This window comes from Sceloporus occidentalis, unplaced genomic scaffold (genome assembly GCF_023333645.1).
Source record: "Sceloporus occidentalis isolate IW3139 unplaced genomic scaffold, rSceOcc1.0.p SCAF_9, whole genome shotgun sequence".
Classification (NCBI taxonomy): domain Eukaryota; kingdom Metazoa; phylum Chordata; class Lepidosauria; order Squamata; family Phrynosomatidae; genus Sceloporus; species Sceloporus occidentalis.
Genome location: NW_028316989.1, coordinates 48,605,758 through 48,632,619, shown reverse-complemented (window position 1 = coordinate 48,632,619; position 26,862 = coordinate 48,605,758). Strand labels below are relative to the sequence as shown.

The following is a 26,862-nucleotide window of genomic DNA, read 5'->3' as shown; positions in this document are numbered from 1 at the left end:
AGTAAGAGAGAGGATGAGAAAGAAGAAGCACCCAGAGACAAAGATGTTTATCACACTATACTCTTAAAGTGCTACTATTCCACTTTGGACTCCTCTAGCTGCCTCCTGTTGCATTCTGGGATTGGCAGTTTTAAGGAGGGGAACTTCTCTGCCTGAGAATTCTAAATACCCCTCCTTAAAACTGCCAATCCCAGAATGCAACAGGAGGCAGCTAGAGGAGGCAAAGTGGAATAGTAGCACTTTAAGAGTATAGTGTGATAAACATCTAAGAAAGAAGATGGACGCAATCCCTCTCGCCCTTCCTACCTGAAATGCCTTAGTCCAATGGACAGTTATTCCCAGTCTGGTGGGGCCTCTTATCTCCTTTTATCCCAAAACAGCTATTTCATTTCTGCACTTAAGGAAAAATAAAAGACAGCATCAGTTGCCAACAGCATTGCATGGTGGCTTTCAAAGAAGTAAACCGTGTTAATACCTTGGAGCAAGGAAAAGGGAATAGGGGGGGGGGGGGGAATGTGTCAGTAGCTGAGGCCATACTATCACTTGGTATGGCATTATATCCAAGAAATCGCATGCAAAAATGAAAACCAGTTCGTCTCAAAGGGGCTGCCACATTTCCTCCACATCCACTTCCCTTCCCTTCTTTTTATACAGCGCTGTATAGATATCCCTAGTCACTTGTTGGAAAGTTGGTTGGAAATAATTCCGAATCGCCTGGTAAACATGCAGATCACACAACTGTATGAAGGGCGAAAGGTGCAGTTGTTGGGCTGAAAGTGCGCACAACGGCAATAGCCCAAAGCAGGGTCCATGCTACAATTCCAGGATATTAAATGGGACTTAAGACACACTGGAGCTGTCTTTATTTATGGAGTGTGTCCTATTCTGCAGATATAGGAAATACAGCGTTCAGCACATCAGGAAGGTGCCTAGATTAGACTGCGAGTAACAAACCTAATGAAAGCAATGCCCTTAAACTGGGCAGAAACAGCAAATAATACAAGGCCACAAGGCTATTCACTAGAAGAGGGACTGTTTGGATTCCTGACTTTGGACAATCTAGTCTTCCATTCGCTTTTCAGTGTTTAGAACCGTCCTCTTGGAACCAAAAGAATCAAACGTATCTCCAACTTAGTTATACTTTTTGAGCCAGTTTCATTCTGCTTAAAAAGACGCTTTCCAAGGTGGACTGAACTGAAAAGCATTCCTGTTTTCTGTTAGTTTATTGAGATTGTACTGACATTTAATAAATTATAAACCGGGTGAATGAAACATTATCAGCCAGACATTAATGGAATAGACATGCATGGGACAGACTGACAGACAGACAGAAAGACACACACACACACACCTATAAATACATATATACACACACATATACATATGAACAAACAATTTCAAAAATTCAAGTCAGCTTTTAAATGGCGAAGGGGGACATGTTTTCAGAAAACCCACTGGAACATTTATGTGGCTTCACAATTGGGGAGCGTTTTGCCTTTTGCCGATGTAAGGTTTGAATGAAAGACACCTTTCAAAACAAAGGCAGAGCACACTAAACATCTGGAGACACAGTTGAAACCATTTGCTACCAGTTTGTGATCAAATGAAGCAAAATGCTTGCCTGGTTTCAGCTCTCCTCCTTCCTTCCTTCCTTCCTTCCTTCCTTCCTTCCTTCCTTCCTTCCAATCTGTTCTCGGTACTTTTGTAAATGTAGAAGTTAACAGCTAGATAGAAAACTTTTATCATTCCAGAGAGCAAATACACAACGCACTGATCCTTTTGGAATACATGAAAATTTCTACCCAACCTCCCCTTCCTTCCCCTACTTATGTTCAAAAGATCCTCCTTTCCTTCTGTTTTCATGCTTTGTGGTTTAGTAAGACGGGAACTGTCCAAATAACCAGCCATGTTTTTGAAAAGATACCATTCTAGCTAGTTTCAAGCATGTTTCAATTGCTAAACAATGATTAAGGGCTGCTTCAGAAACTCTGGGCAGCCTCTGGTCAGGAGAGAAGACTGTGGCAAAGTCATTAAATAACCATTAATGCCCTCAAGAGTAGTAGGGAGGATGCCTACATTCACTTGCAATTGAAGCAGCAACGGGAAGTACTTTTGGAATTGTAATTTAGTAAGAGAATTGTGTAGCGTTGGGCCGCTGGTGTTTGCTCAAAAGTCAGTCCAGTAGAATTTACTTCCAAGCGAAGGTACACAGGAGATGCCCTAAGGGCTCAAATATGCTTGCAGAACATAACACAATGCGCTCCTGTCATTGCCTGTTGCAAAACATACTGATTTCAAATCACATTTTTCACCCTTTCGGTTTTGATCGGCTTGTTCAGATTAACACAGCGCACGGGAAGAGTGTGACCAACCACAGAAAAATCTAATGGAGGAAAGCCTTTAGTTAGTTAAAGATGTTCTTAAGTTTTAAATGTGATGCCATCGCAATAAAGGGAGTCTTCACTGGCAGCTGGACAAAGGTCTCTTTGTCTCCTGGAAAAAGAGGAGAGGCATCCCAAATGGCAAGGCTCCGAAATGCAGAGAAATTGGTGGGGTTTGTTTACGAGGGCAACGGACACTTGCTAGGAAAACAGTAGGACTGGGTCTGAAGAAATGGACGTTTCTGGGGCTGATCTGAGAATCAGTCCCAGAAAGAATGGCTGGGAATGCGTTCCAAAATGCCACCTCCAGTCGGCACACAGAGAATGCTGTGGAAGTGATGCAAACTGGAAAATATAATTTCACCTAAAATAAAAGTGGGAACGCCTAGTGCATTGACACAAGACTCATTTCTTTCCATGTGGGGAAACCGTGCCCATAGACTGTGCCCAAAAGGGAGACGCAGTTCCCCTCCAGCCACCTGTTTCCTCCAGAATTAGACTTCCCCTCCATCACTTTCAAAATGTCAAACACTCATTTTGTTTTCCATTAGTATCACTGTGAAGAAACAAAAAGTTATGCAGTTAAGAGTCAAAAGCATTTTTTAAAAACAAACACTCAAGGACCAAAAAAAGGGAGCCGTAAAATCTTCTGTATCCAACAAACTCGGGAGGTTTCAGTCATATTTTTTTTTGTTTTGTTTTACCAGTCAAACCATCTTCTGTTTATATACAAAAGTACAACTGAAAATATAGTTTTGTTCTCTGTACATGTCTTAATATTTTTCCCCTACAAAAAGGAAAAAAAAGCTTGTCTGCGCATCTAAATTGAAATAAGATAAAAGGAAAACAAAAAACCACACACACCCAAAGGCCCAGATCTCTCCTCCGGCGCAAGTCCAGCCACATTGGAGCGGAACTCAGTCCAAGGAAATAATGTCTGGGATCACGCCGAAGAGCGATGCCGGGTCCGTGCCGCTCCGGCTGGCGACCGGGTGGCTGTGGTTCTCCCGAAGGCTGTTGGAGGAGACCAGGCTGCTGTTGCTGCCGCTGTTGCTGCCGTTGGTGGTCGGGAGAGGCGTGCTCCCGCCGGCATTCAACTGGTCCAGGAACATCTGGGAAGAAGCGTACGGGAAAAACCGGGAGTGCAAGAGGTCCTGATCGTCCGAAGCGGACACCGCCGCAGCCGCTGCCGCCAGCAGAGAAGTGCTGTAATGCTGGGAGGGAAGAAATACATAACCGTGAGACATGGGAGAACCGCAATGGCAAGCGGTGGCAAGGCAAACACCGGTCTAAACACAGGTCCAAACCAGAAGGGAATTAGACGTGACTCTTGGCAGTTTGGTTACAACATCAATCCATTGCTCATATGTGTGTATCCTTTGTTCCTTTACCCCAAAGGAGGATTCAAGGAAGCTTACATTTGGATTTTAAAATGTGTCTTGTTGGAATTTTAATGTATATTTTTACTGTTTTAAGGTGGGAGGGATTAGAGTTGATGTAATATTTTTATTGCTTCACTGTAATTTCTATTTTGTTGTAATCCCACCTCGATCCGTAGGGAGAGGCGGGAAATATAAATAAATTGTTGTTGTTATTATTATTATTATTACAGAATAAAGAAAGATACAGGCAAAAACCACCTATAGCTAGAAAGATACAAAAAGGGAAGATTAAAATACAGCGGGCCCTCGGTATCTGCTGGGGTTTGGTTCCAAGAGCCCCCATGGATGTCAAAACCTGTGTATGCTCACGTTGCATTAAATATAATAGTGTCATAAAATGGTGTCCCTATATAAAATGGCAAAATTAAGGGTTGCTTTTGGGAATTTATATATATTTTTTGAATATTTTAAAATTGTGGTTGCTTGAATCCGTGGATAAAAAATCCATGGGTTCAGAGGGCTGACTGTAACAGTAAACTGTCAAAGGGAAGGAAGCTCCCCTGGATGCAGAGAAAGGGACTCGCTAGACCACAACACACAGTTTACAGCGTAATGGTACTTTGACACATTTGCACCGCCAAAGGAGGTCAAATGGCATATCTGTAGGTTGACACTGCCCAGATACTGAAGTCAATACCAATAAAGAATCAATTTTCTGCTGTCACAGATTGGGAAGATAGAGTTGAGACTCCCATTTTCACTGAGGGAATCAAAGAGCAGAAGAGTTGGATTTAACTGGCAAAATAACTCCATCCACACTCCTTCGTTATTTTCTCTACAAACAAAACTCTTTGAGACAATATTTTGTTACGGAGTCTGCGCTGCGTACCATTTCACTGATGGAGGTCAACGCAAGAATAATGTATTCAACCACAGATATTATCCCACCCCAAAGGCAATCAGGCATAATCATGTTTATTGATTTCAGAACCTCTGACATTTTGATAAGAGCTGTTCTTCTGGATCAGACCCAAGGCCGCTCTGGCTCAGAATTCTCTTTGCAAGCTATTTAATGAGATGCTTATTAAGGGAGGAACCCATCAGCAGGACAGGAGCATAGCTGCCTATACGCACCACTCCTCAGCATACAATACAGAGGCAGACTGCCCCTTCCCACATAATAATGGCAATGGCATGTAGCCATCTTGTCAAGCAGCCACTGATCGCTTCATCCTCCTCTGAAAATTCAGTTCAATTCAATGTGAAGTAATGCATTAACACCACACTCTTCATACTGTATGTCTTACAGTGTCCCATCGAAAGCTTACCTGATTGTCTCCTGGTAAGAAAGAAAAGAAGTCCAATCCTGCAAAAAACAGAATGAAAAGATGTGATTTGATGAAAGGAAACTCTCACAAACAACAAGTGATTTTATTCCAAGAACAGCACAAATAATGGCGTCACTTAAGAGTTTGACAAATCATACCGTTTTCACGTATGGCAGCCCAGTGACAGGGAGCATTGCCACATTGGGGGGGGGGGGGGAATTGAATTTAGCAATTTATTTTGGGTTCCACGGGGAGTTGGGTATAAATGGTCTAAATTCTACTGTAAGTCCAACTAGGACTAAACCCAGCGAATCAAAGGGACTTGCCGAAGTGTTGCCTTGGCATTCAGTGGGGTCTATTCTAGCTGTCTGTTCAAACCAAAGGGATTCGGGCCATAGGCTGCAGCTCCACATAATTACAGCCACAATGCCTTAAGAGTCCCTTCTTCCAGGCAGGAAAAAGCTTATTCTGACTGACAAATGCCCGACTAGGAAGAGATCGAGTAAGTCTTTTTCTTATTCTTCCCCATCAGACTGTAGCCTGAGGTGCTTTTCTCCAAACCCAACCAATTAAACCCTGAACAAAATACAGGTGCTCCCTTCTTAGTCTAAGGATGAGAGCACTGTCCAAAACTGGAAACTGCCAAAATGCAAAATCTTATTTTTAGTTTTATTTGTAAGTATGAATTGGGTGAAAAAGCACTGTGTGGTCACAGAAGGTCATGGAAACATGACAAAATAGGTCAACAGAACAGATCATGTATGAATTCTGGTTATAACTGAAACGGGTCAAGAGCAGATATCAAAAACCAGACTGTTGAAAAGTGTTAGACACCTGTAAGTCAGGGAAAAGAATTACTTGGTTTGGCTCAAGGTCTTTCTATGAGAAAGGACAATTTTATAGTGACTGAGCTATTGCACAGAGAAAGTCCTGGGCTCAGTCCCCTCCACCTTCAAATGAAAAGAACAGCAATAACCAAGCTGAGAGAACAAGCCTCTTCCATCAGGATAGATGGTCCAGAGCTAATGGATGATGGGTCAAAGTCAGTGCGGTTCTAACTCCTTCTTTGCTATGCGCTCAATCTGCATGAGAAGCCCACCTTGGAGGTCGTAAGGCATGGGCGTCATGTGAAATGGGTGCCTGTAGTCTTGCATAAGCGATGTGTTGATGTAGTTCGTGTCAACCGCAGGAAGGCTTGGGGTTCTTGAAACAGGGGAGACTTGGTGAGGCAGACTTAAAATGCTGTGAAGAAGCAGAAGCAGATGTCTGAATCCGTACACCCTCCAGAAGGATTCAGAACAAAACTTAGCGGCCTTCCCAAAAAAGACATTTCCATCACTTCACAACTCTTGGCAAGTGTCTGCACACAATATTATTTTTAAGTACAAGGAAAAACCCCACTCTTTCTCTTTCCCCACTTTTGTCGCAACAGTATCACCTCCCTTTCCAAAGAAAGAGTCAAAAAACAACCACAGGAACTATCTATTCATTAAAACACTATCTATGCTTTGTGCAACTGTGAACTTCATGAGCACATCCCAGGTGCACCTTCAGACTGCAGCATGTCTATGACCAACAGACGTGGCCACTATTTGGCTTCCTCACCTCTTATTGTTGGTGGGCGACGCAGGTGACAGGGATGGGCAGCTCCTCTTGACAGACGGTTCTTCCTCCTCTTCATCCGATGAGCTGTCAATGGTTAAGTCAATCACCTCAACCTTCTTATTTTTGTGTGACTGATGAGACGATACCTGATGATCCACAGAAGAACTTAAACAGCCTAGAAAGATACCAGTCAAATGCTGAAGTCCCAGTTTCGAAGCACAGCAAGTATTAAAACAAAGCCAAACGTCACAAGATGCACAATTATGAACCCCACACTTTTTGAAAGATCAAAATTATCAGGCAGAAAAAAGGGAGATGAGAAGGTTGGAAAGCAGGAAAAACAGAGTTTAGGATGCCAGCTTGAAACCCACCTTCTGCTCCATTGAAAGATGCAGTAACCTCTTGTGCCTCCTTTTTTGATCTCATAGGAGCCCATGACCCATCTTCCTTAAACTGAATTTCATCGCAATCCGTGCAATACTTCAAGATTTCCATAAAGAGCCTACGAAAAAGAACAATTTCAGAAATCACATAGGATCACAGAATCCTGAGCAGGCAACACCCCCCATGAGAGAGAGAGAGGGATGCCCCAAAACAACCCCAGCCATTTCAGAGCTCTACAAAAAGAGCAAAGACCACTTTGAGATGAGTACCTGCCTCCTTATCCTCAAGCTCCTATTTGGTTTCCAAAGGTTACTCACCCATCAATGATGAGGTGTTCGTAGGGGGCTTTCTTGTCACAGACGGGGCAAACCCAAGTGGGTTTCTTCTCATTCATCTGAATATACAAAGTGGCATCAAAGCACTGCAGGTGAGAACAGGTCAGTGACCTGCAGGGTATCGCCAGCCGCATCTTACCAAGCTTGCCAAGGAAAATAACAAAAACAAAGTCAGTGAAAGTATTTATGGCAGCAGAAATGCAGAAAGAACTCTGTCTCACACAAGATGCTCAACTTATAAACAGGACTTATCTAAAGCATGGCAACTCTACCTCTAGATTTATTTATTAATGCCATTTGTAAACCACACTCTGACCAAACTTCTCTGGGTGGGGAGTACATCCTATTAAAAAAATAAAATGCAATAATAATACAATAAAACAGGAGTAGCACCAATATAGAACTGGCAGCTGAGAATAAAATGTGCCATGATATAAGTGTAGCGTATAAATCCCATAAACTGAACAACCTCCACAGAAACCTCTTTGTGCCAAGGTGTTTTATAAATTTCATTTGGGATGTAAATACTTCTTCTTTGATGGTCAGCTTAAGGACTAAGGAGCTGTTTATACCCAAGTATGGAGACTAAAGGGTGCATATACTGCTACAATCAATATTCCCACCCTCACCCCGCTTTTGCACAGAAATTACATTTTATGGAAGTTACACTTACTGGACACAGAAGAGAAACTCGTAAACTGGTTGTGGCTATTTCGCTGTCAGGATCTGCTGTTAGTTTCTCTTTGACTGTCAAGGAAAGAAGAAGAAACAAACAAACCAACCAGAATTACTATTAAAAGATATATTACAGACAAAGGGAGATTGGAGGGGGAAAGCTAGCGAGAAGAACATTAGAGGAACTGTAACAGAAGAATGAACCATAAAATAGCCAGAACATACAAGTGACCATGGGGCAAGGCAGACAGACAGAGAACGTTCCCAATGGTGCAACGTAAAAGGTAGAGGGTGCATAACAGACGGCGGAGGCCACTTCAAGGATGTGAATGGAACACACATAAATCAAGCCGATGCTCTCATGCCCTTGTTCTCAAGCTAAAGCAGTCCTTGAAAGGGCTGACAGCTTCAAATCAGGTGCCTTCCCATTCTAAGGTGGGTTCATACTCAGAGGACAGTTGGGGTCTACAGAAACTGGGAACCTTGACTATGATGCCGTTACCTGAGTGTAGAAAACATGCCTGTGCAGCCCTTAGTGTTAGCCCCCTTGAAGATTTCAAGGTCTTGGCATCAAAAAGTCCTACATGGCTTGGGCCTGAGTTATAGTACTTGTGGGAACGCCTCTCCCTACACAATCCGCCCGCACACTTAGAATAACTGGGAAGAATGTGTTAGAACATCAATCAACCAGGCTCACATCGACTTCCCAGAGAGCCTTCACAGTAGCTGCTCTGAAATTGTGGAACAGTCTCCCAGAAGAGATCAGTCCCATTACCTCCTTGGAGCCGTTTAAGAAGGCACTTAAGACGGATCTCTTCTGGCAAGCTTACCCGCCGGACCTTGTGTAAGAAACACCTCCAGACCATTGTACAAATCTACTGCATTTCTACTTGATGATGAGTTAGTTTTAAGATTAATTGTATTATTTTTTTATTGATGTATTTTATATGTATTTTAATATTGACATATGGGTTTTAACGGACTGTAATCCCGCCTCAATCCATCTGGGAGAGGCGGGAAAACAAATAAATTAATAATAATAATAATAATAATTATTATTATTATTATTATTATTATTATTATTATTATTAGAGGGCTCAGAAGCTACATTCCCAGCTGAAGAAAACCACACATGCTGGGGTTCTCAGTACTGGTCACAGTGAATGCTCAACCCACATGAGGAACAGTTAACACCTTTTTACATAAGAAACTTCCATGCAGCGGACATACTTAGTGCTCTAGAATGGTCGGGGTTCCTTATGCCTTTTGCTCGTAACCTCTGCAACAGCACAGCAGAAGACAGCTGTTTGACGAGGTAGACTGCCATTGAGTAAGTCTGTGGGGAGAACACAGAACAGAGGGGAGGGAGGTAGAATCAGCATGGCCAACTGGAATACACCTTTACATAACATTTCCAAATTTCTACACAATGCTTTTAATGGGAAGAAACACCAACAGGTAATTGAGTCCAACTCTCTGTTCAGTGCAAACACTCCAGCTAAAGGATCCTGAGCAAGGAGCTATCCAACTTCTTTTTGAAGACATCTGGAGAAGGAGATCCCACCAACCTCTCTAGGAATTGGTTGCATTGCCGAACTGTTCATACTGTCAAGTTCATCATCTGAAGCATTGATAACAGAACCCTGTGGCACTCCACATGGGACCTCATTCCACTTTGAAGCATAAGCACTGATCACTATGCTTTAAGCACTGCTTTCCATTCAATTATGGATCCATCAGTTTCCATCAATTCTATATTTAATTAGTTTGCTAATCAAAGTATCATAGGGGACCTTATCAAATACTTTGCTGAAATCCAGATAAATGACATCCACAGCATTCCCACCATCTACTAAAGTAGTGATCCAATCAAGAATAAGGTTAGTTTGGTGGAATTTGTTGTTGACAAAATCCATTCTGGCTCCTACTAATTTCATGGTCATATCTGTGTTTATTATGTATTTTCATTTATTCCTCCTCTCCGCATCGCCTGATACATAGCCAAGATTTACTCACCCTTCCTATTTCCGCAGTCCATGAGACGACGATTGTATTTGGTACTGTTGTGGACAGTCGCACAAGTGATGTGATGTTAATTGGTCGGCTCGGTCGCTTTGGTTCAACTCCATTTTTAGTCGGTGGAAGATAGCCCTGGAAAGGCCACATACACATTACTAAGACCACAACAGTGAACATGCAGAGACAATTTTGTTTTGTTATCGCCTTGTTTATGCTTGCCCATCCTTTATGCTGTTTTTGTAGTGTACCTTCAAGCCGTTTCTGACTTATGGCAACCCCATCGTGGGGGTTCCTCTGAATCCCAACCCATATACAGAGTGGGCTTATGCAGATGGCAGTTGGAAAACAGGCAAATGGAAGCCCCAAGAAGGCTGCCTCTTTCATTTTTGAACCACAAGATTCCCACAAACCTCTGCTTTGAATTATTTAACTCAGCACACCACTGATCATTTTCACAGACTCAAGCATACTTCTCCCTCTCTTTTTAAAAAGGACATCTCTTAACAACTGCAGTCCAAATGCAGAAATACTCACAGGAAGGCTGCATGGTTTTCCATTAATTTTCACGCAAAGATTTGGTGGAAAGTGATCTTCCTGTGGGCAGCTGGTTTCCGATAAGCAAAACCTAGAGAAATTCAATAGTATTTTAGATTTCAAGTTTTGTTTGTACTTGGATTTTAATAACATCAAATGATGGAGAGATGTGCTTTTTACATATATCCCAGTTATCTGTGAGCCACTGTGGTGTCGTGGTTGCAGTTCATTACATGTAGCCAGCAAACTTAATTGTATGAGCAAATGCAGAGCCAGCAAACTGGAGGAAGGGTTGAGAGTTAAGCTTAGATCTCTCCTTTCCCACCAATATCTCCTTTTTGCTTTAATTGGGAACTCTGGCATGGATATAAAGGCAAAAATTACTATCTTGAGCAAAAAGCATTAAGCAGAAAACACTGCAATGGTGGAGTACTTTCTCCTTCTCTGCTTCTCTGTTACCAGGTGAACCCAGATGCTCACTCACAGCAGGAAAAGGGAAGAGGAGGAAAAGGGGGAAACAGAAATGAATCAGAGGTTAACAAATGGTGTCAAGATGCAACTCTTTTACTAATATCAAGGAGGCGTTAGGTTGCACTCCCAATTTCGAATGGCCACTGTGCTGCATCCATGCTCTTAACAGCACATACAGTACGTGTTCCCCCTGCACAGAATGGCAGATGCAAACATGCAGAGGTACACATTCTCCTTCAGGAAGTAATGGCAAAATTAATCAAAGCAGCAACCAATTCTTCACCCACAGACAAGGAAAAAGCAGCATGAGCATTGGAGAAGACTTTTCTCTTCTCCATTTCTCTAGCCTACTGGGAATGGGAGAGAAGAAGAGAGAATGTGTGGATCTCAGGAGAGATCTTCTCTTCTGAGAATATTCTCACAATGAGGTGTGTATATGTGCACAGACATTGTACAAAATAAGCATATTTATAGGTGAGGGTAACTTATATGGACAGCAGAGCTTTGCCTTTCTTGAGGTTGGGGGGGGGGTTGAGGGTATGCTCTGCCAACACTGAAATTAGACTGTAGGAAACCAATACCTTAGCTGGACCTGCACAGTGAAGTCACATTTGGTTCCAGAAATGTCCCTAGAAAAAAGAGAATAGAAGTGCTGCATTGAAATAAACCAAATATAAGAGCTGGATATTTAAAGCCTCAAAATATTAACCATGCTATCATCCATCTAAGCTGACAAACTGTCCAGAAAAACAACAACACTACAGTACTGGGTGTTTTATCAGGATCACACTTGCTTATCTAGTACCTCCATCCCACCACCCATAATTTAACAGGATGAACAAGCAGAGAGACCTCTGCCCTGATCCAGCAATACAATTTATCATCTGGCATCCTCTGTGTTGCTTCTCATGACTGGAATCACTTTGTCCAATTATGAAAATGCAACCCCACTTCCAGAAAGGAAGGGGTGAGCTAAAAGTAGATCTTCAGATGCTTTGGATTTCAACACCCATCAGCCCTTGCCAGCATGAGAAGTGGTTAGAGAAGTCCAAAACATCTAGACCTCTACCTTCTGGCCACTGCTACCACAAAGCATCCAAGGCTGCATCCACACTGCAGAATTAATGTAGTATGACACCACTTTACCTACCATGGCTCAATGCTAAGAAATTCTGGGAACTGTGGGTTGTTGTGGCACCAGATCTCTCTGACAAAGAAGGCTAAATGTCTAGCAAAACTACAATTCCCAGAATTGCATAGCACTGAGCCATGGCAGTTAAGGTGGCGTCAAACTGGATTATTTCGGCCAAGTTCCAGGGCTGCCATGGTCTCCCGAGTCAGATAAAAAGCGTTAACAATCACAGCCACTTACATGGAGCTACTTATCTGCTGCACTTGCTGTGGAGTCAGGGCAAATGCAAAGCACGTTTCTCGAAACCGCTGGCTGTTATCTGATGCTATGGGAGGACAAGAGAAGACTGAATAGATCTGGAAAAACTAAAAAACATCCACAGGCATTTCATTCAACTGAAAGGAAGGATCAGTTTGGAAAACACAGATGTATTCATGGGAGTGACCATGACCACGTTTGAAAATCCACTGAGATTTAATGTCTATTTTTCTCACTTATAATAAGCAAGAAGCTACACAAACTCACACATGACAGCTTCTCATAGTTATTTTCAAATCTGTTATATTTACTTTCTTAAACAGCACTTTTAAAATTTGATTGATTTAATGATCATTACAAAAATTATTTTAAACATTTATTACAGGGCAATTTTCCCTGCTAAAAGCATTGAGAACTTTTAATCCCGTGGTTTATTAATTATTCTGCATATCTATTCACTGCATGATTCAAAGTGCAGAAATTTATCACGCTCCTTGATCAAATTGATTTATATTCCAAATTCTCCTATCACTTCATTCAGTTTGAAGCTATAAGTACATATAATCTGCTTTAATAACTATGAGAGCAAGGGCTTGTAATACAAAAGACTGAGGAACCAGCTGTACCAAAGGGTTCTGTGTTAATCAGCCAATATAGGATATTTTAATCATAACACAAAAAAGACACAACAGGAACACTTACTTTCTGTTTCTCAATGAACTTCATTGATGGGTTGTAGTAACAACACACTAATACTAACCCCAAAGGCACCAGATGCTGTCTGATCTTGGAAACTAAGCAGGATCAGCCTTGGATGGGAGACTGACAATGAACCCTAGGTGCCAGAGGCTGTATTTCAGGGGAATTAACTGGCAAAAACACCTTTGAATATGCCTTGCCTAAGAAAACCTTATGAAATTCATGGGGTTGTGGTAAGGTCTGGCGCAAGGCACACAGATTTATTCCAAGCAGTGAACATAGCTTGCCATCCCAAGCATCATTTTCAAGACTGTGTTGTTTGTTGGGATAAACTCCCCAGAGAATGGGATGCTTAACTGGAAAACTTACCTTCTGTAGCAAGAAAAGTCACTATTATGGGACCCTAGTCCAATTAATTGCTATGCACTGCTTAAGGATACAGTCTGCATCCACGGATTCTGCATCCATGGACTCAACCACAAACGACTTGGAAAAAATATTGTTAAACGCAATCCAAAAAGGAAACCTTGATTTTGGCCTTTTATAGACAGGATGCCATTTTACTATTTAATGGGACTTGAGCATCCATGGATTTTGGTGTCCGCAAAAGGTCCTAGAACCAAACCCCAGATGATACCAAGGGCCCACTGTATTCATGTTTTGTAATGGTGGAGGCTGAATAGACTTTGCTATGTCCACCTGCCGCGCCGTCCGCTCCAGTGGTCACCAGCCAGCAATGGCAACTCAACCTTTCTCTCTGAGTTTAAAATGACTTTCTAAGGGAGATCTAGAACTTCCATGAAGCCTTATAACATGAAAACCAAACGCAGAGTCAACCGTTCTGAGAGCAGATTTTAAGAATGGAGTAGACAACAAGGCTTCCGCCAAGAAGCCTCCAGTCTCCCCTCACCCAAAGTCAATGCCTCCAGGAACAGAAATTCAACCTTTAAACAGTTTTCAGGGGCCCTGGGCTCTAGTTAACATCAAACATTACCTGTTTTTCAAAGGCAGAAGTGGAAATCTAGCCACTTCCAGGTTTTAAGGGGACATTTTGGGTAGTCCATACAGAACCTCAAATCGGTTGCCCATCACTGTTTTAGACGAAGCTAGGCTGGGAAGCAGCTTCAGCATTTGAAGGAAGCAAGAGCAAAAAATAACCATCCTGGTTTTAGAGGGAACTGAAAGCAAGCCAAACATGTCTCCAAAAATACATTAGTTATCAAGATGGAAGCTAGCCAGGACTCTACAACCAAAGCCACTCCTCTCTGGAAGAAGCCCTTCTTATAACAACAACAAAAATGCACAGTACTTATTGCCTTTTCAGACCGCACCTACGCCAGAGTTTTGAATTATAAAACACACAGTATTAACAATGCAGAATTTCTATTAGCATAAAATATTTATTTGCCAAGGAGGAGGGTTTATATTATTTATTCCCAAGGAGCTGGGGCAGCAGTATGAGAGTAACGCCAGCTTTGCAGCAGCTTTGTGAAATATATGAGGCTGGAAGAGCAGAACTGACCCAGGCCCCAGTGAGATTCATGCCTTGGGGTGGCCATATCTCCCTGGTTGAAGCCCAATGCAATATCCATAACGCTGCATTGCCTGCCTCTCTTTGTTTGGCACAGTAAAATATACCTACATGGAAAAACACAAAGGCCCTACACAAACACAAACACACACTCACACATTTAGGTCATGTGTTGATGATGACAACATGTTTGCCCAGGAGAAGTAGGGAGAGGTATATACAAATTAAGACTGAGGTTAAGAAATACAATTATAGCTGTAGGAGAAAAATGTTTCAAACCTGACTGTGATTGTAATATGAACCTATGATAGAACGGAGGGGGGGGGGGAAACAACAGCCCTCAAATCCTTCCTGCCAGTTTACTGAGGCTATGCTGGATGTCTTCATTTCTTCAGCATATATATACACACACACACACACACACACACACACACACACACACGCACGCAACCTCTCTGGGTCGTAGCCATCAGCTAAATATAGCCCTGCAATCTTTCTTCTGTAAAATATTCCTTGCTGCGTTGGAAAAAGCTCCCCTCCGATAACCATTCAGGAATGTGCTCCTGCCGTCTTCCACGAACGCTGCCCTATTCAGCCGACAGCAGGCTGCAATGCTCCGTTTCAATGGTCATCAGCTCAATTTATTAGCTAAGAAGGCTTTCCATCTTCCCTCGCAAATTGGCTGTTGCTAAATAATTAAGCACTTACTGGGATGACTAAGGATAAAACATGTCAGGAAGAAACTATTTGCTGGAGAGATTTCATGGTACAATAAACTCTAACTTATTTCAAAGGAGAAAGTGTTTTCACTGACTTGGTGCATTACATTTCTTTTTCTGCAAAGCTTATGTAAGAGCAATAATAACATTATAAACTATGAGGCGGCTGCTGCTGCTGTTGTTCTTGTGTCCCTTTAAGTGACTTCCAAGTTATGGCGATCCCAAGGCAAACCTATCGTGGGGTTTTCTGGGGCTGAGAGTGTGTGCCTCAGTGCGTTTCCATGGCTGAGCGGGAAATCGAACCCTGATCTCCAGAGTCGTAGTCCAATGTTCAAACCACTACGCCACGCTGGCCTCCTATATCGGAGGGATGTGTAATAATTTCAGCATTACTGCATATTTACATCCTATGCATTATTCCAATATTAATGCACATTTGTATTGTTGCATATTTATTCAGGAAAAAATTGGCTTGATTTGAAAGGATCTTGAATTAATTCCAACACACAGCAAATGAACATTTGCTAAGTGAATCAAATCTATCAGACTGGGCAAAGAAGAAGAGAACCCCGCTGCCTTTTGCTTCTGCTGACACAAACCTGTTTTGTGAGTTTCCGTTCCCCCTCCATACTCTTGACCAGCATCTCCTTGCTGTGTTTGGAAGACAAGGCTCCTCTATTTAGGCCCCAGGGCTGTTCTCTGGGCCCTGGGGAATAGGCTGGCAATACATCAGCAAGTCCTAAGCACTCTACAGAATCAAGCCAGCCACAGTTCTTACTGGCAGAAGCTGGCATTTGTGAATAAGAGCCATACAAAGCCATTAACTCCATGAAACGGCTGGGGTGGGAGGCATTTCTGAAGAATAACAACGCAATTTAGGAGTAAGGGCTGCACAATTCAGGGGTTCCCAAATTTTGGTCTTCCAGATGTTTTGGACTTTGCCTCCCAGAATCCCTAACAACCGTCCAGGCTGATTGGGTTTCTGGGAGCTGAAGTCCAAAACATCTGCAAAACTCAAGTTTGGGAATCACGGAGTTAAAGAAATGAGTCCTCAAGGTTATGAAGGGGACCCAATATTTTGGCTAACAGATGAATGAGGTGGAGAAACCCAGCCAGATTTAGGCCTCATTACTTCAAGCTGGATTTGGAATGGCAGAAAAGGAAAATGTTCAAGTCAAGTAAGTAGGAAGCATCAGCAAAGAAGATGGGGAGCACACAAAAGATCAATTCAGGTTCATAATAACTAGAGGGGAATGGCTTTAGTACAAAAAAGAAAAGGTGGAAACTGACCAGTCTGCCAATTTGGACATGGAAAGCAAAGCTTTCACTTGGATTTCAAACTTTGAAATTCAAACTTGGCAATGGAGAAGACATAGAAAGCCAAAACTGAAAGTAATCAATGTTATGCCTTTCAAGGGTGTTTAAATCTGTATTGCGTGAGCAGCCATTTTACTCTTAATATGAAATTCTAGAATTAATGTTAACAGTGAAGGAAGCAGCAAGCGCCTTCAACTCAGTTCTTTAAACTCTTTAAGTTCTGCTACAAAGCACAACCCTCCTTGTGTGCCTTTCCATCCCTTTCCATTTCTGTTGCTATGAGTGTCTCCATTTTCCACATAAACTGTACTACTGGCTATGCAGAGCTATGGCTCCGTCTACTAGTACGTGTAAAACGGTCTTGTGCCAATGCTTTTAGCTTTAAAATAAGGGTCCAAAATATGTTATTACCTTCAGACACAGGCCATTGCAAATAGGGTTTAAATATAGCAGATATTGGCAAAAATTTCAAGCTGGTCATGCTCCTGAATGAAGTTTCCATCTAATCATTGCAAATGTATCTGTGAAACCCTGGTTTTCAAATTCACATTAAAACAAAATTAATTGCGGTTGGCAGGAGGATGTGTAAGACACCACAATGATCCTAAATGCCCGGTCCCTTAAATAAGTCCATATAAGCCACTCTTGGAAACAAGACATGGAGCTAGAGCGACCCAACTTGTCTGACTTGGTGTGGCAAGTCACGCATGCTTGTTCTCATCTGTTTAAGTTTCTAAATGTAGACTAGATCTTCCTATAGCAATATCACAATGATTCTGGGCTTTGCAAAGTCACTGGTTCACCAACTGAGCTCTAGGGCCCTTTTATGAATTGAAGGCACAATTGTTTCAATTACAGAAGACTCAAATAGACCTGAATATTATTTACATCAACAAGTCAAAACCAAAAGTTAAGCTAGGGATGGAGCTTTTGCATTTTGAGTTCACCAACTAAGCATAGATCAGAGTTGGGGATCCTATATTCCAAGGGCTTCCTCAAAGGAAGATTCCAAAAAGTGGTACCATTTTCAGAGGTTCAGGGTGGTGTATAAACACCCCAATAAATGGATAATAAACATCTGACACCTCTTCTAAGACACCTCATCATTTAGCTGTCTGTAAATATTAAGCTTTCTTCTATGTTTTACGCAATGTTCGAAGAGCAATCTATTAATAAGAAACATTAAAAAGATGTCATGCATTGGTTGGAATTGCAGAAGTCTACTTCTAGGTAGCTCAGCCCATTCTTAATCAACTGGAGTTGGTTTCATTCTTATTCCCATTGGGGAATCACTATTAAGTGTCTTATACCTATGAAAAGGTTAAATGTACACCTAAATATGAAAAAAAATTGTGAGAAAAACAAAGTAAGATTAGAGAACACAACAAGGAGGGCTTCTGTAAAAGACCCCTTGAAGGGCATGGAGAAACATCTCCTACACAAACCTGCATTTATTTAAAACCATTAGTTTGAAAAAGTCTTGGGTTCAGTATATGCAGTATTTTGTGTGTTGTAATGTTTGTTCACCATCAGTAGGTGTCACCACAGGGCTCTTCGCTAACAAAGCCTATCAACAACAATAACAAACCCAAACCCTACCCAGGCCCTTATACAGTGGACCCTTTTTATCTGCTGGGGTTTGGTTCCAAGATCCCCGTGGATAACAAAATCGGTGGATGCTCAAGTCAATGTAATGGCATAGCAAAATGGTGTCCCTTCAATACATTCAAACTGTGTGTGCTTGAATCCATGTATAAAAACATCTGTGTATAAGAAGGGCTGGCTGTATATAGTTTATCTCTATTTTATGCTAATCAATTCGCATTAGAGAGGGCTGCCAGAAGTAGTTACAGCTCAAAGTAGCTAAAATATCCTCAAGAGTCAATGAAACAATCCAACAAATCAAGACCATGCATCTTGCCGGGGGCAAAGTGTATAAATCCCTATAAGATGACTGTAGCCAACACAGCCATGGGCTTTTTATTAGGGGTTTATTATTTATTATGGCCATGGTCTGTTTATTAGTGGCGAGAGTGGGAAATAGGGGTTCTAGGTAATCCTATTTCACACATTTAGGGCAGAGTCAGAAGCCGTGGCTAGCAGAAAAGGAATCCGGTGTCGTTTTGAGACACTGCTACGTCGAAATATATTGCTCATTCTCATGACGTACATGAAAAAAGGCATTACAGATATCAAGGGAGAAAGAGGGCAAAGGGAAGAAGTGAATCCATTAGCTATTCTCAAGGGCAGATTCTAGTATGTATGTATGTATACCACTGGGGAGAAAGGAAGAAGAGAAAAACCACTCAGATAGGAAATGCTTGAGAAAAGTATTGTCCAAAATGATTGAACTCCGCTGACAAAACCAAACCTCTGTGTCCAAAGAGTGGCACGGCCACAGCATTCATTTCCCAAGAGGCAGGATGCCAACTCTTCTGGATCTCACCAATAAACAAGCCACCAATAAGATAGCATTAAAGCTTGGGATGGTGGATCAAATTCCCATTGTGCTCCAAAGGGGCCCAGAGAGAAGGAAAGAAAGAAAGCCAGAGACCCTGCAGGGCTGGCGCTAATCCAGACAGGAAGAGTAACAAGTGACTGGAATTTACATCAGCCATTTGGAGACTGAACAAGTGTTTTTTGGGGGGAGGCGGAACTGAGCGCATTCAAAGTATAGAAAGCTTCAGGCCTTTTGGACTGAGCCCCATAGGTTAGCCTAACAGAATGCTAAGAAACGCTAGTATTTGCATGGCAAGACAGTATCAGTCTTGAGAAATGCTTGCCCACACATCATTTTTTAAGAAGCACCCTTCCAACTTTAAGCTCAACAGGCTAGATCGGGATTGTGTGAACTAGCGCCGCTTCCTTGCACCTTGCAAGTAAATCTTAATGTTTCCCTATCACCCTTTTGTCGTAATGCTTTTGCAATGGGTTTTTCTAAGACGGCGTGAACTCAAGAGTACCGAGTTTTATTTCTACCCAGAGCTGGTCAACGCCACGGAATAGTTATCAGGCATCCGTTTCTGGTTGCCACTAGCAACAGCAAAGTTGAGTGCCCTGATGGAAGAATATGGGAAAGGCGAGCTCAGCCTCCTTCCCCAACACATAAAGAGAAGGAAGGCTTGTGGTATCTGTCTTGATACCTGCCAGGCAGAATGGTACATAGGTACAAGATGAAACTGGCAAAAACCGGGAAGAACCCTCTTGACAGCAGGCAATGGCAGCCTCTGCAACGTCTTCTGAAACCTGCACAGACTCTTTCCAGAGAGGAAGACTGTCCCTTAGGGATCTGCAACTGTGAGCTGGAGAGACCTTCCTCTTTGTGTATTTTATAGCGGGCAACAGCCCCTCCAGCCCAGTGCCCTTCAGATGTGTTGAACTACAATTCCCACCCCTCTCGGCCAGCAGAAGGCATCTAGAGATAGAGAGTGTAGCTGCAGTCACATCCATCTTATGGGCTTCTCATGTGGAAGGGATCATTGGTTGAGCAAAATGAATGCTAAACTGGATCAGATCCTGGCCTGACTCTACAATTTTGGTTCTGATGTGCTAACCCACTGGATCTGGAAGGCATCATGCTGGGAAGGTTGATAAGGACTCCCTCTCTGAGGATTGTGATAAGAAGAAAAAATAATGCATCGATTAGCACAAAAGCTCTGAAGATTACTGAGACTTGAAAACCAGTATCTCCTCCCAGTCTCCTATGGTGCTAAGTATTTCCATGTAGTGGTTGGTCTGGGAGAGAACCTTCAACAATGCATGGAAGCCAGGAAATATGCAAAGCTAAGGTAATCAATTCACAGGCTTCAAATGCTTATCAACATTTAAAAATGTTAAAGTCTCCAGTGGACTAATTTAAAGGCATTACTGCATTGCACTCCTGGCAGAATAGATGACACTCCTTAACTTCGTGAATGAACAAATATGAGTTTGTTACAACAAAATCTCCTCTTCTTCATATACATTACAAAGAACAGGCATCTGCAAGCAGTACTATGACACAGGATCCAACAAATTGCCTCCTTAAAACTACCTCTGGGTGAAGCTGTTGTTACACTGTGAGTTGTACACAAGGAAGTATAAAAGAATTCCATTACATGCGCTACTAATGCTCATAACTTTATCTTTGTCTCTCTTGTTCAGACGCAGCTTCCTGAGATGAGGAAGGCATTCTCCAGATCCATCCAACTAGTATTCCTGCATGAGCAAACCACAGACTGGGCCTATGAGCCCTTTCCCCGCCAGAAAAGAGCAGAATAAAGGCCTGTGTACCCCAGTGGATGGACAATGCTGGAAACAGTGATAGCCCCAGAACCTTACCTAGACTGGTCGGTTTTATCAGTTCATCCAACAAATCATAAAAGGGTAACTTCTGGAGCTTTATGTCTGGATGGACAGGATGGAGTGCTGAGGTAAGGTGAGGCAATTCCAGTTCGTGTTTAGGTCCCAGGAGAGAAACAGGGAGCAAGGGTGATGTGGCCGGGTGGCCGTCGTACGTGAGCTGAGGAATGGTAGACGGCGACAAGGTGGCTGTTAGGGAGCTCGAGTGGACGCTTGGGAGGGACAAATCTGCAGGAGTCATTATTTTCTGTGGGAATCGCCGCCTGTACAGTTCTTTTATTTTCATTTGGACGGCAGGACTGCAGCCATTCTTGAGCAAATGCAGGGCTTTCGTAAGGAGTTCGTGTTTGCGGCCGTGCTTGTTCCTTCCTGCGTATCCCAAGAGTACTTGCAATTCGGAAACCCGGAGGCTCATCACCATTTGCTTGGAGGCAAACAAGGAGACAAGACAAAATGTTATTCCACACAGTACACTCACAGTGCATGGCAATTTACAGAGCAACAGAGGAAAGAAGAGGAAAACAGCTTACACTTAGAAGAGCAGAGGAGAAGAATCAAAGCCAGGGTAACATGAAATGAATGGGGACTTGGGTGCCTTCAAGATCACCTTCCTTTGTATGTGCCCTATGTGCCAATGATCAAGTGATACACTTTTTGAACCTCTGATTTCATGAAGCTATGCAAGGTTGCACAGACCATGCAAAATGCTCACCCATCACCTGCATCTTGCTTTTACTTAAAAACATTCACAATCCACTATGAGGCTGTCCTCTGCAAACTTCACCAAAAGGTGGAAAGAGTGCAAGAATCTACATTGCATTCCTCCCAAAGGTGCCTGCACAGAAATCTTTCCAGTTCAATGATGTGCCTCTGCTTGTGCTCAATGTGTCCATTTATCTCAGTGGGGATGAATCAGAAGGAACTCCTGGCCACTGTCCAAGGGCTTGAAACATGCATCACATATTCAAACAATAAAATCCAGATTGGGGTACGGGGAAATCACACCCACTTCAGGTTAACTTGAAGCATTTTTGGAATTAAACTTCACTTATTTGTCCTGTGACGTCATAACCATGACTGGAATTTTGTTGTCTTAAACTGGCAGATTACCATATTTGCTAAAGAAACTGGCCAAGGGGTCTTAACCTTTTTGTGGTTAATGGAGCCCTTCCAAGAACTTGTTAAAACTACAGACCCACTCCCCATAAAACATACTGAATGGTAACATCCAATGCCAGCTCTACCTTTTAAAAAAGTCTCAAAGGCACTTTTCAAACTAAGAAAGAAAGAAAATGAAGGGGGAAAATATTAATTCTTGAACCCAGTCCATGGACTGCCCAAAGCATATTTGTGGAACCCCTCGAGATCCATTAACTGCAGGTTAAGACCCCAATGACAGACACTATTATTATAACAACCTTCATTTCATGTAGTACACTATTAAGCAAAATATAGCTGTAAAAACTTTTAAATAAAAGCTAGAAGAGAGATGGAAAGGACTTCTGTATATTTCAATGTAATTTTGTACTGTTAAATGATTGCAATGGTTTAGATTTTTTTTTATCTGTGAGCCACCTTGGGCCTCTTTCTGGGAGAAAGGTGCATTACAAATGCAACGAAGGTTATTATTTTCCAATTAGAATATTGCAACAGGTATGTCATCTAAACTGAAATATTGCTTGTTTACATTCAATCTTGGCCTCACAATATTAAAAGCAACATACAGTGTGTAAGCAAGAACCTAATATTTCTTGTTTGCCACATAACTTTATGCAACGTGTGCTCCCATGTCATATCCAAGAGCATTAATCATGATCCGAGTCCCAATTCTGGAACATCACTGTCCCCACTACCCCTCATCTCTACCCATGGGCTGTCCTCACCTTCTCCGCTATGGACAGCCTCAGTCGCAACATCTAGCATCTTCCTCTTCTACAGCCCCAGCCGGGACACAATGGGAATGGTCATTTAACAGCTGAGATATCGAAAGCACTACTGCAGCTAGATTTAACATCTCCTCCACTTACAAAGAACTAGCTTTCTCTTCCCTCCACCTCTAAAATTTCAGCATGGAAGGGTGGGGAAAGATTCCACTTCTATAATCAAGATCTTTATGGTTGAGTAACATCACTCTCAAAGAAGTAGAAGGCAGGGGGAAGAAATGAGGGAGCACCTTTAAGTCTAACTGGTTTTTATTTTTGCATGAGCTTTCATGGGTATAAGAAACCCACTTCTTTGGGTGCAGTAGACCTGGATGATGAATGCTCAGGTATAAAGCATATTTACACAATTGTGGGATGGAATGCAATCCAGAAAAATACCAATCATGAGCTAAATTTTCAAAGGGCTACATAAGGTGATACAGGTTTTTCAGACCTTTATAGTGGTCAGTTAGTATGAATGTGCGAAAGCAATAAATCGGCTTACCAAAAGTCAGTTTCCAAAATTCAAAACTCTCTCCGAGAGGATTCCTTTTGTGCAGAAGGAAGGACTCATGCCTTCTCATGATGAGGCCAAACCCCTACAGAGACCTTATCAGCCTCTCACACCAAGGAGGATGGCAAGATCCTTGCAAATGGGAAGGCCTTAAACAAAATCCTTATCTGAAGACTTCCCCTTCCTGCCTTATCCATACTGATGTCGAGACATCTTGCCATAAAACACATGCTGAGGCCAAAACAGGCTACAGGAGTTTTTCATTGTCATGCAGTCCTCTCCCAGGCTTTAATCTTAAAGAAGCAGAGAATGCGGAAAGTACCACCCATAAAGTGCAGGCTCCAGATAAGGAGAATCCCAGCCATTCCCATTTACTGAGGAGGAACTGTAACGGAGGATCTGAGTCCCAAAGGAGCACATCTTCATGAAGATAAACACATGGTATTGTAAAAGGACCAGCCCAAAAGACAAGAGCATCTGCTGGGGAAAAGTTTCCGCTCCTTGCAAAGTGGGACCTTTCAATAATGAATTCTGAAATATGGTTATACCTCCATGGTATTCCCCCACTGGAATACACTTTAAAGGCTATCTGATTTCTGTAAAAGCTGGAGTGCTATGCAGTGTCTCCAAAATAATCCAGGTACCTGAGCGTGTTATCACAGGCAAAAAGGTACTTGCCGTTGTTGATGTTGTTGCTGTGCGCCTTCAAGTCACTTATGACTCATGGCGACCCTAAAGCAACTGTTTCACACTGTTTTCTTGGCAAGAGTTGTTCAGAAGGGAGTTGCCTTTGCCGTCCTCGGAGGCTGAGAGAGTTACCCAAAGTCACCCAGTGAGTTTCCATGGCTGAGTGGGGATCTGAACCCTGGTCTTCCATAAACCTAGTCCCAGTCCAACATTCAAACCGCTATACCACACTGGTTTACATAAAGTACTAGCCTGACCAAATATAAACCTATACAGACCTACTTTTCTAGGTTATATGATGAAGAGGGGGCTGTGATGTTACAGATTTTTTGTAAAATATGGTTATGTCGTATATAGTATATGTAGTAAGGCAAGGATCAGCCAGGATGTTGGGAAGACTGGTAGTTGACTGAATGTTTGATGGGATTTTAAAGAAACTGCTCTATGTATGATAGAGTCAGAGAGAGTAATCAATACAAGTCTGTGAGAGTTAGGGTCAGAGTCAGAGATTAGATTTAGATCAATTAGTTCATGAGAAATACAAGCATCAAAGATGAGTAAAAACAGGTGTGAGAGAGATGTGCAAGTTATAGTTGGTTGGCTAAGGCCAGTCAGGATATAGATGTGTTAACTTTATCTTGAACCTCTGTTTAATAGATTATTTTTGTATTATACGCTCATGCCTCTGAGAATGCTACTTAAGGGTCATTGGAATGCTAAAGTTCATATACATGGGGTGTTCAAAGATATTGGTGTCCAAAGGATGGTGGGATTAGACGAATTAAGTTTTGTATAGGGGCCACAAAGGCATCCAGAGGGTCCCCACAATCGATGCCATAGCAACAGGACAGGAGGATATCCTCACATTTGGTGGGACAGGTCATTGATGACCCTCCCAAGGCGGTTCTCTAAGAGACATTTGGTTTATATACTGGAAGCAAAGTAGGGAAGGAGCAACACATCCCTCCTCTATGAGCCCACTTAAGTTTGCTCCAACAGGGAAACAACAGAGAAGGTAACTGAGAAGCATGATAAAATCGATGTAGCAAGACTGTATGTTCTCTGTGACTCACATTTGCTTCATCACTCACTGTTTTACAAGGCAACGTGATGGAAATCCAGGTTCATATTAAGGCCACAGTGAAAAGTAGTAAACTGTTCATGGGGAATAAAACTGAGCCTTCACTATTATTCATAGTCTCTACTTAAATCCCACTTACAGGACTGTGTCTGTATGTGCCGTGAAAGTCACCTGTTGACTTACATCAGCAGCCCCATGAATTTCCTAGGGTTTTCTCAGGCAAGGAATCCCCGCAGGTGGTTTTGTCAGTTCCTACAGTCTCTGGTATTCGTTGGCGGTCTCCTATCCAAGTACTATCCAGGGCTGACCCCACTTAGCATCCAAGATCAGATGGGATCTGGTGCATTTACGACATTTACAAGAACCTAAATATGCCAATGTGGAAAGGTTATAAAAGCTATCATGCAACTGGAGAACAGCTACACAGAAGATCAAGACAAAACAAAACAAAGATACGTTGGGTCCATGCCCAACGAGAAGCAAAATTCTTCATTTACATTTTTGGAATGCTAAAAGGTTCAGATCTTTACCTTTAGACATCTTTACCCTTTAAGGAGAGAATGACTGGAAGAATACAGGAAGAAAAAAGTATAGGAAACAACAATTTTTTTCCTTCCCAAAGGAGACAACATCTTCCTCCCCCCAAAATCTTGATGTGTGCCCAAAATCATAGAAGCTAGAGCAGAACAGGCCAATCTGTTCAGTGCTTCAGTTGGTTGTCTCCCAGGAGAACGGCTGGGAGTGGCAGCAAGATTTGGAGCAGACTCAAGCTAATCTTTCTTTCTTTCTCTCTTTCTTCCTTTCCTTTCCTCCTTCCTTTTTCTGACTTGTCCAAGATCAACGGCCTGCAAGGCAGGATATAGTCACCCATCAACTAACCTTTAAAAAAATCTACGTTAAAATTCTTTAAAACAATTTTAACACTAAATGACTTGCTTGTTGACTTATGGCGACCCCATGAATTTCATAGGGTTTTCTTAGGCAAGGAATACTCAGAAGTGCTTTTGCCAGTCCCTTCCTCTGAAATACAGCCAGCCCTCCACACCTGCGGCTTTGACTACCTACAGTTTTGATTAATGTTTGCTCTCTAGGAATCTGTTGGTCCTCCAGCGCAACTCTGCTAGAAATGGACCATAGAGCTGTGCTGGAGAACCTAGAACTTCCTAGGGAAAACTGTCGGTCCTCCAGCATGGTCCTATGATCAACTTCTGTCTGGCAGATTCCTAGAGAGGTGTTCTCCTAGGTAAAAAGAGTCATGTTTTGTTTATTTCCACTTTCCCCACACTCCCAGGGGTCCTTCACCCTAACCCCAGCAAATATGGAGAGACCACTGTATGGCCCACAGCACCTGGCATTCTTTGGTGGTCTCCCATCCAAGTACTAACCAGGGCTGATCTTTTTTAGCTTCCAAGATCAGACAGGATCTGATGCCTTCAGGGTATTTAGGCCAATGTTAAATCTGAAAATAGAAGGAATCATCAACATTACAATAAAACAAAATGAAGTTTATTTACGCTGAATGTAGCCTCATCCATAGTGCCAAGAAG

General features: G+C 42.3%; 1 protein-coding gene across 2 annotated transcripts in view; it reads right to left on the bottom strand.

Annotated features, from left to right (window-relative positions):
• Window positions 1–100: 100 nt before the first annotated feature.
• LOC149307500 (E3 SUMO-protein ligase PIAS1) overlaps window positions 101–26,862 on the bottom strand; it is a 41,285-nt gene continuing 14,523 nt past the window's right edge. For both annotated transcript variants that reach the window (XM_089539303.1, XM_089539302.1), the window contains exons 2-14: window positions 21,091–21,535; window positions 12,487–12,571; window positions 11,696–11,743; window positions 10,644–10,734; window positions 10,107–10,241; window positions 9,321–9,426; window positions 8,089–8,162; window positions 7,398–7,558; window positions 7,068–7,198; window positions 6,697–6,871; window positions 6,191–6,333; window positions 5,092–5,129; window positions 101–3,595 (exon numbers count right to left, since the gene is read on the bottom strand). In XM_089539303.1, the coding sequence (XP_089395429.1) occupies window positions 3,299–3,595; window positions 5,092–5,129; window positions 6,191–6,333; window positions 6,697–6,871; window positions 7,068–7,198; window positions 7,398–7,558; window positions 8,089–8,162; window positions 9,321–9,426; window positions 10,107–10,241; window positions 10,644–10,734; window positions 11,696–11,743; window positions 12,487–12,571; window positions 21,091–21,535 (1,929 nt within the window). In that variant the 3' untranslated portion in view covers window positions 101–3,298. The remainder of the gene's footprint in view (window positions 3,596–5,091; window positions 5,130–6,190; window positions 6,334–6,696; window positions 6,872–7,067; window positions 7,199–7,397; window positions 7,559–8,088; window positions 8,163–9,320; window positions 9,427–10,106; window positions 10,242–10,643; window positions 10,735–11,695; window positions 11,744–12,486; window positions 12,572–21,090; window positions 21,536–26,862) is intronic.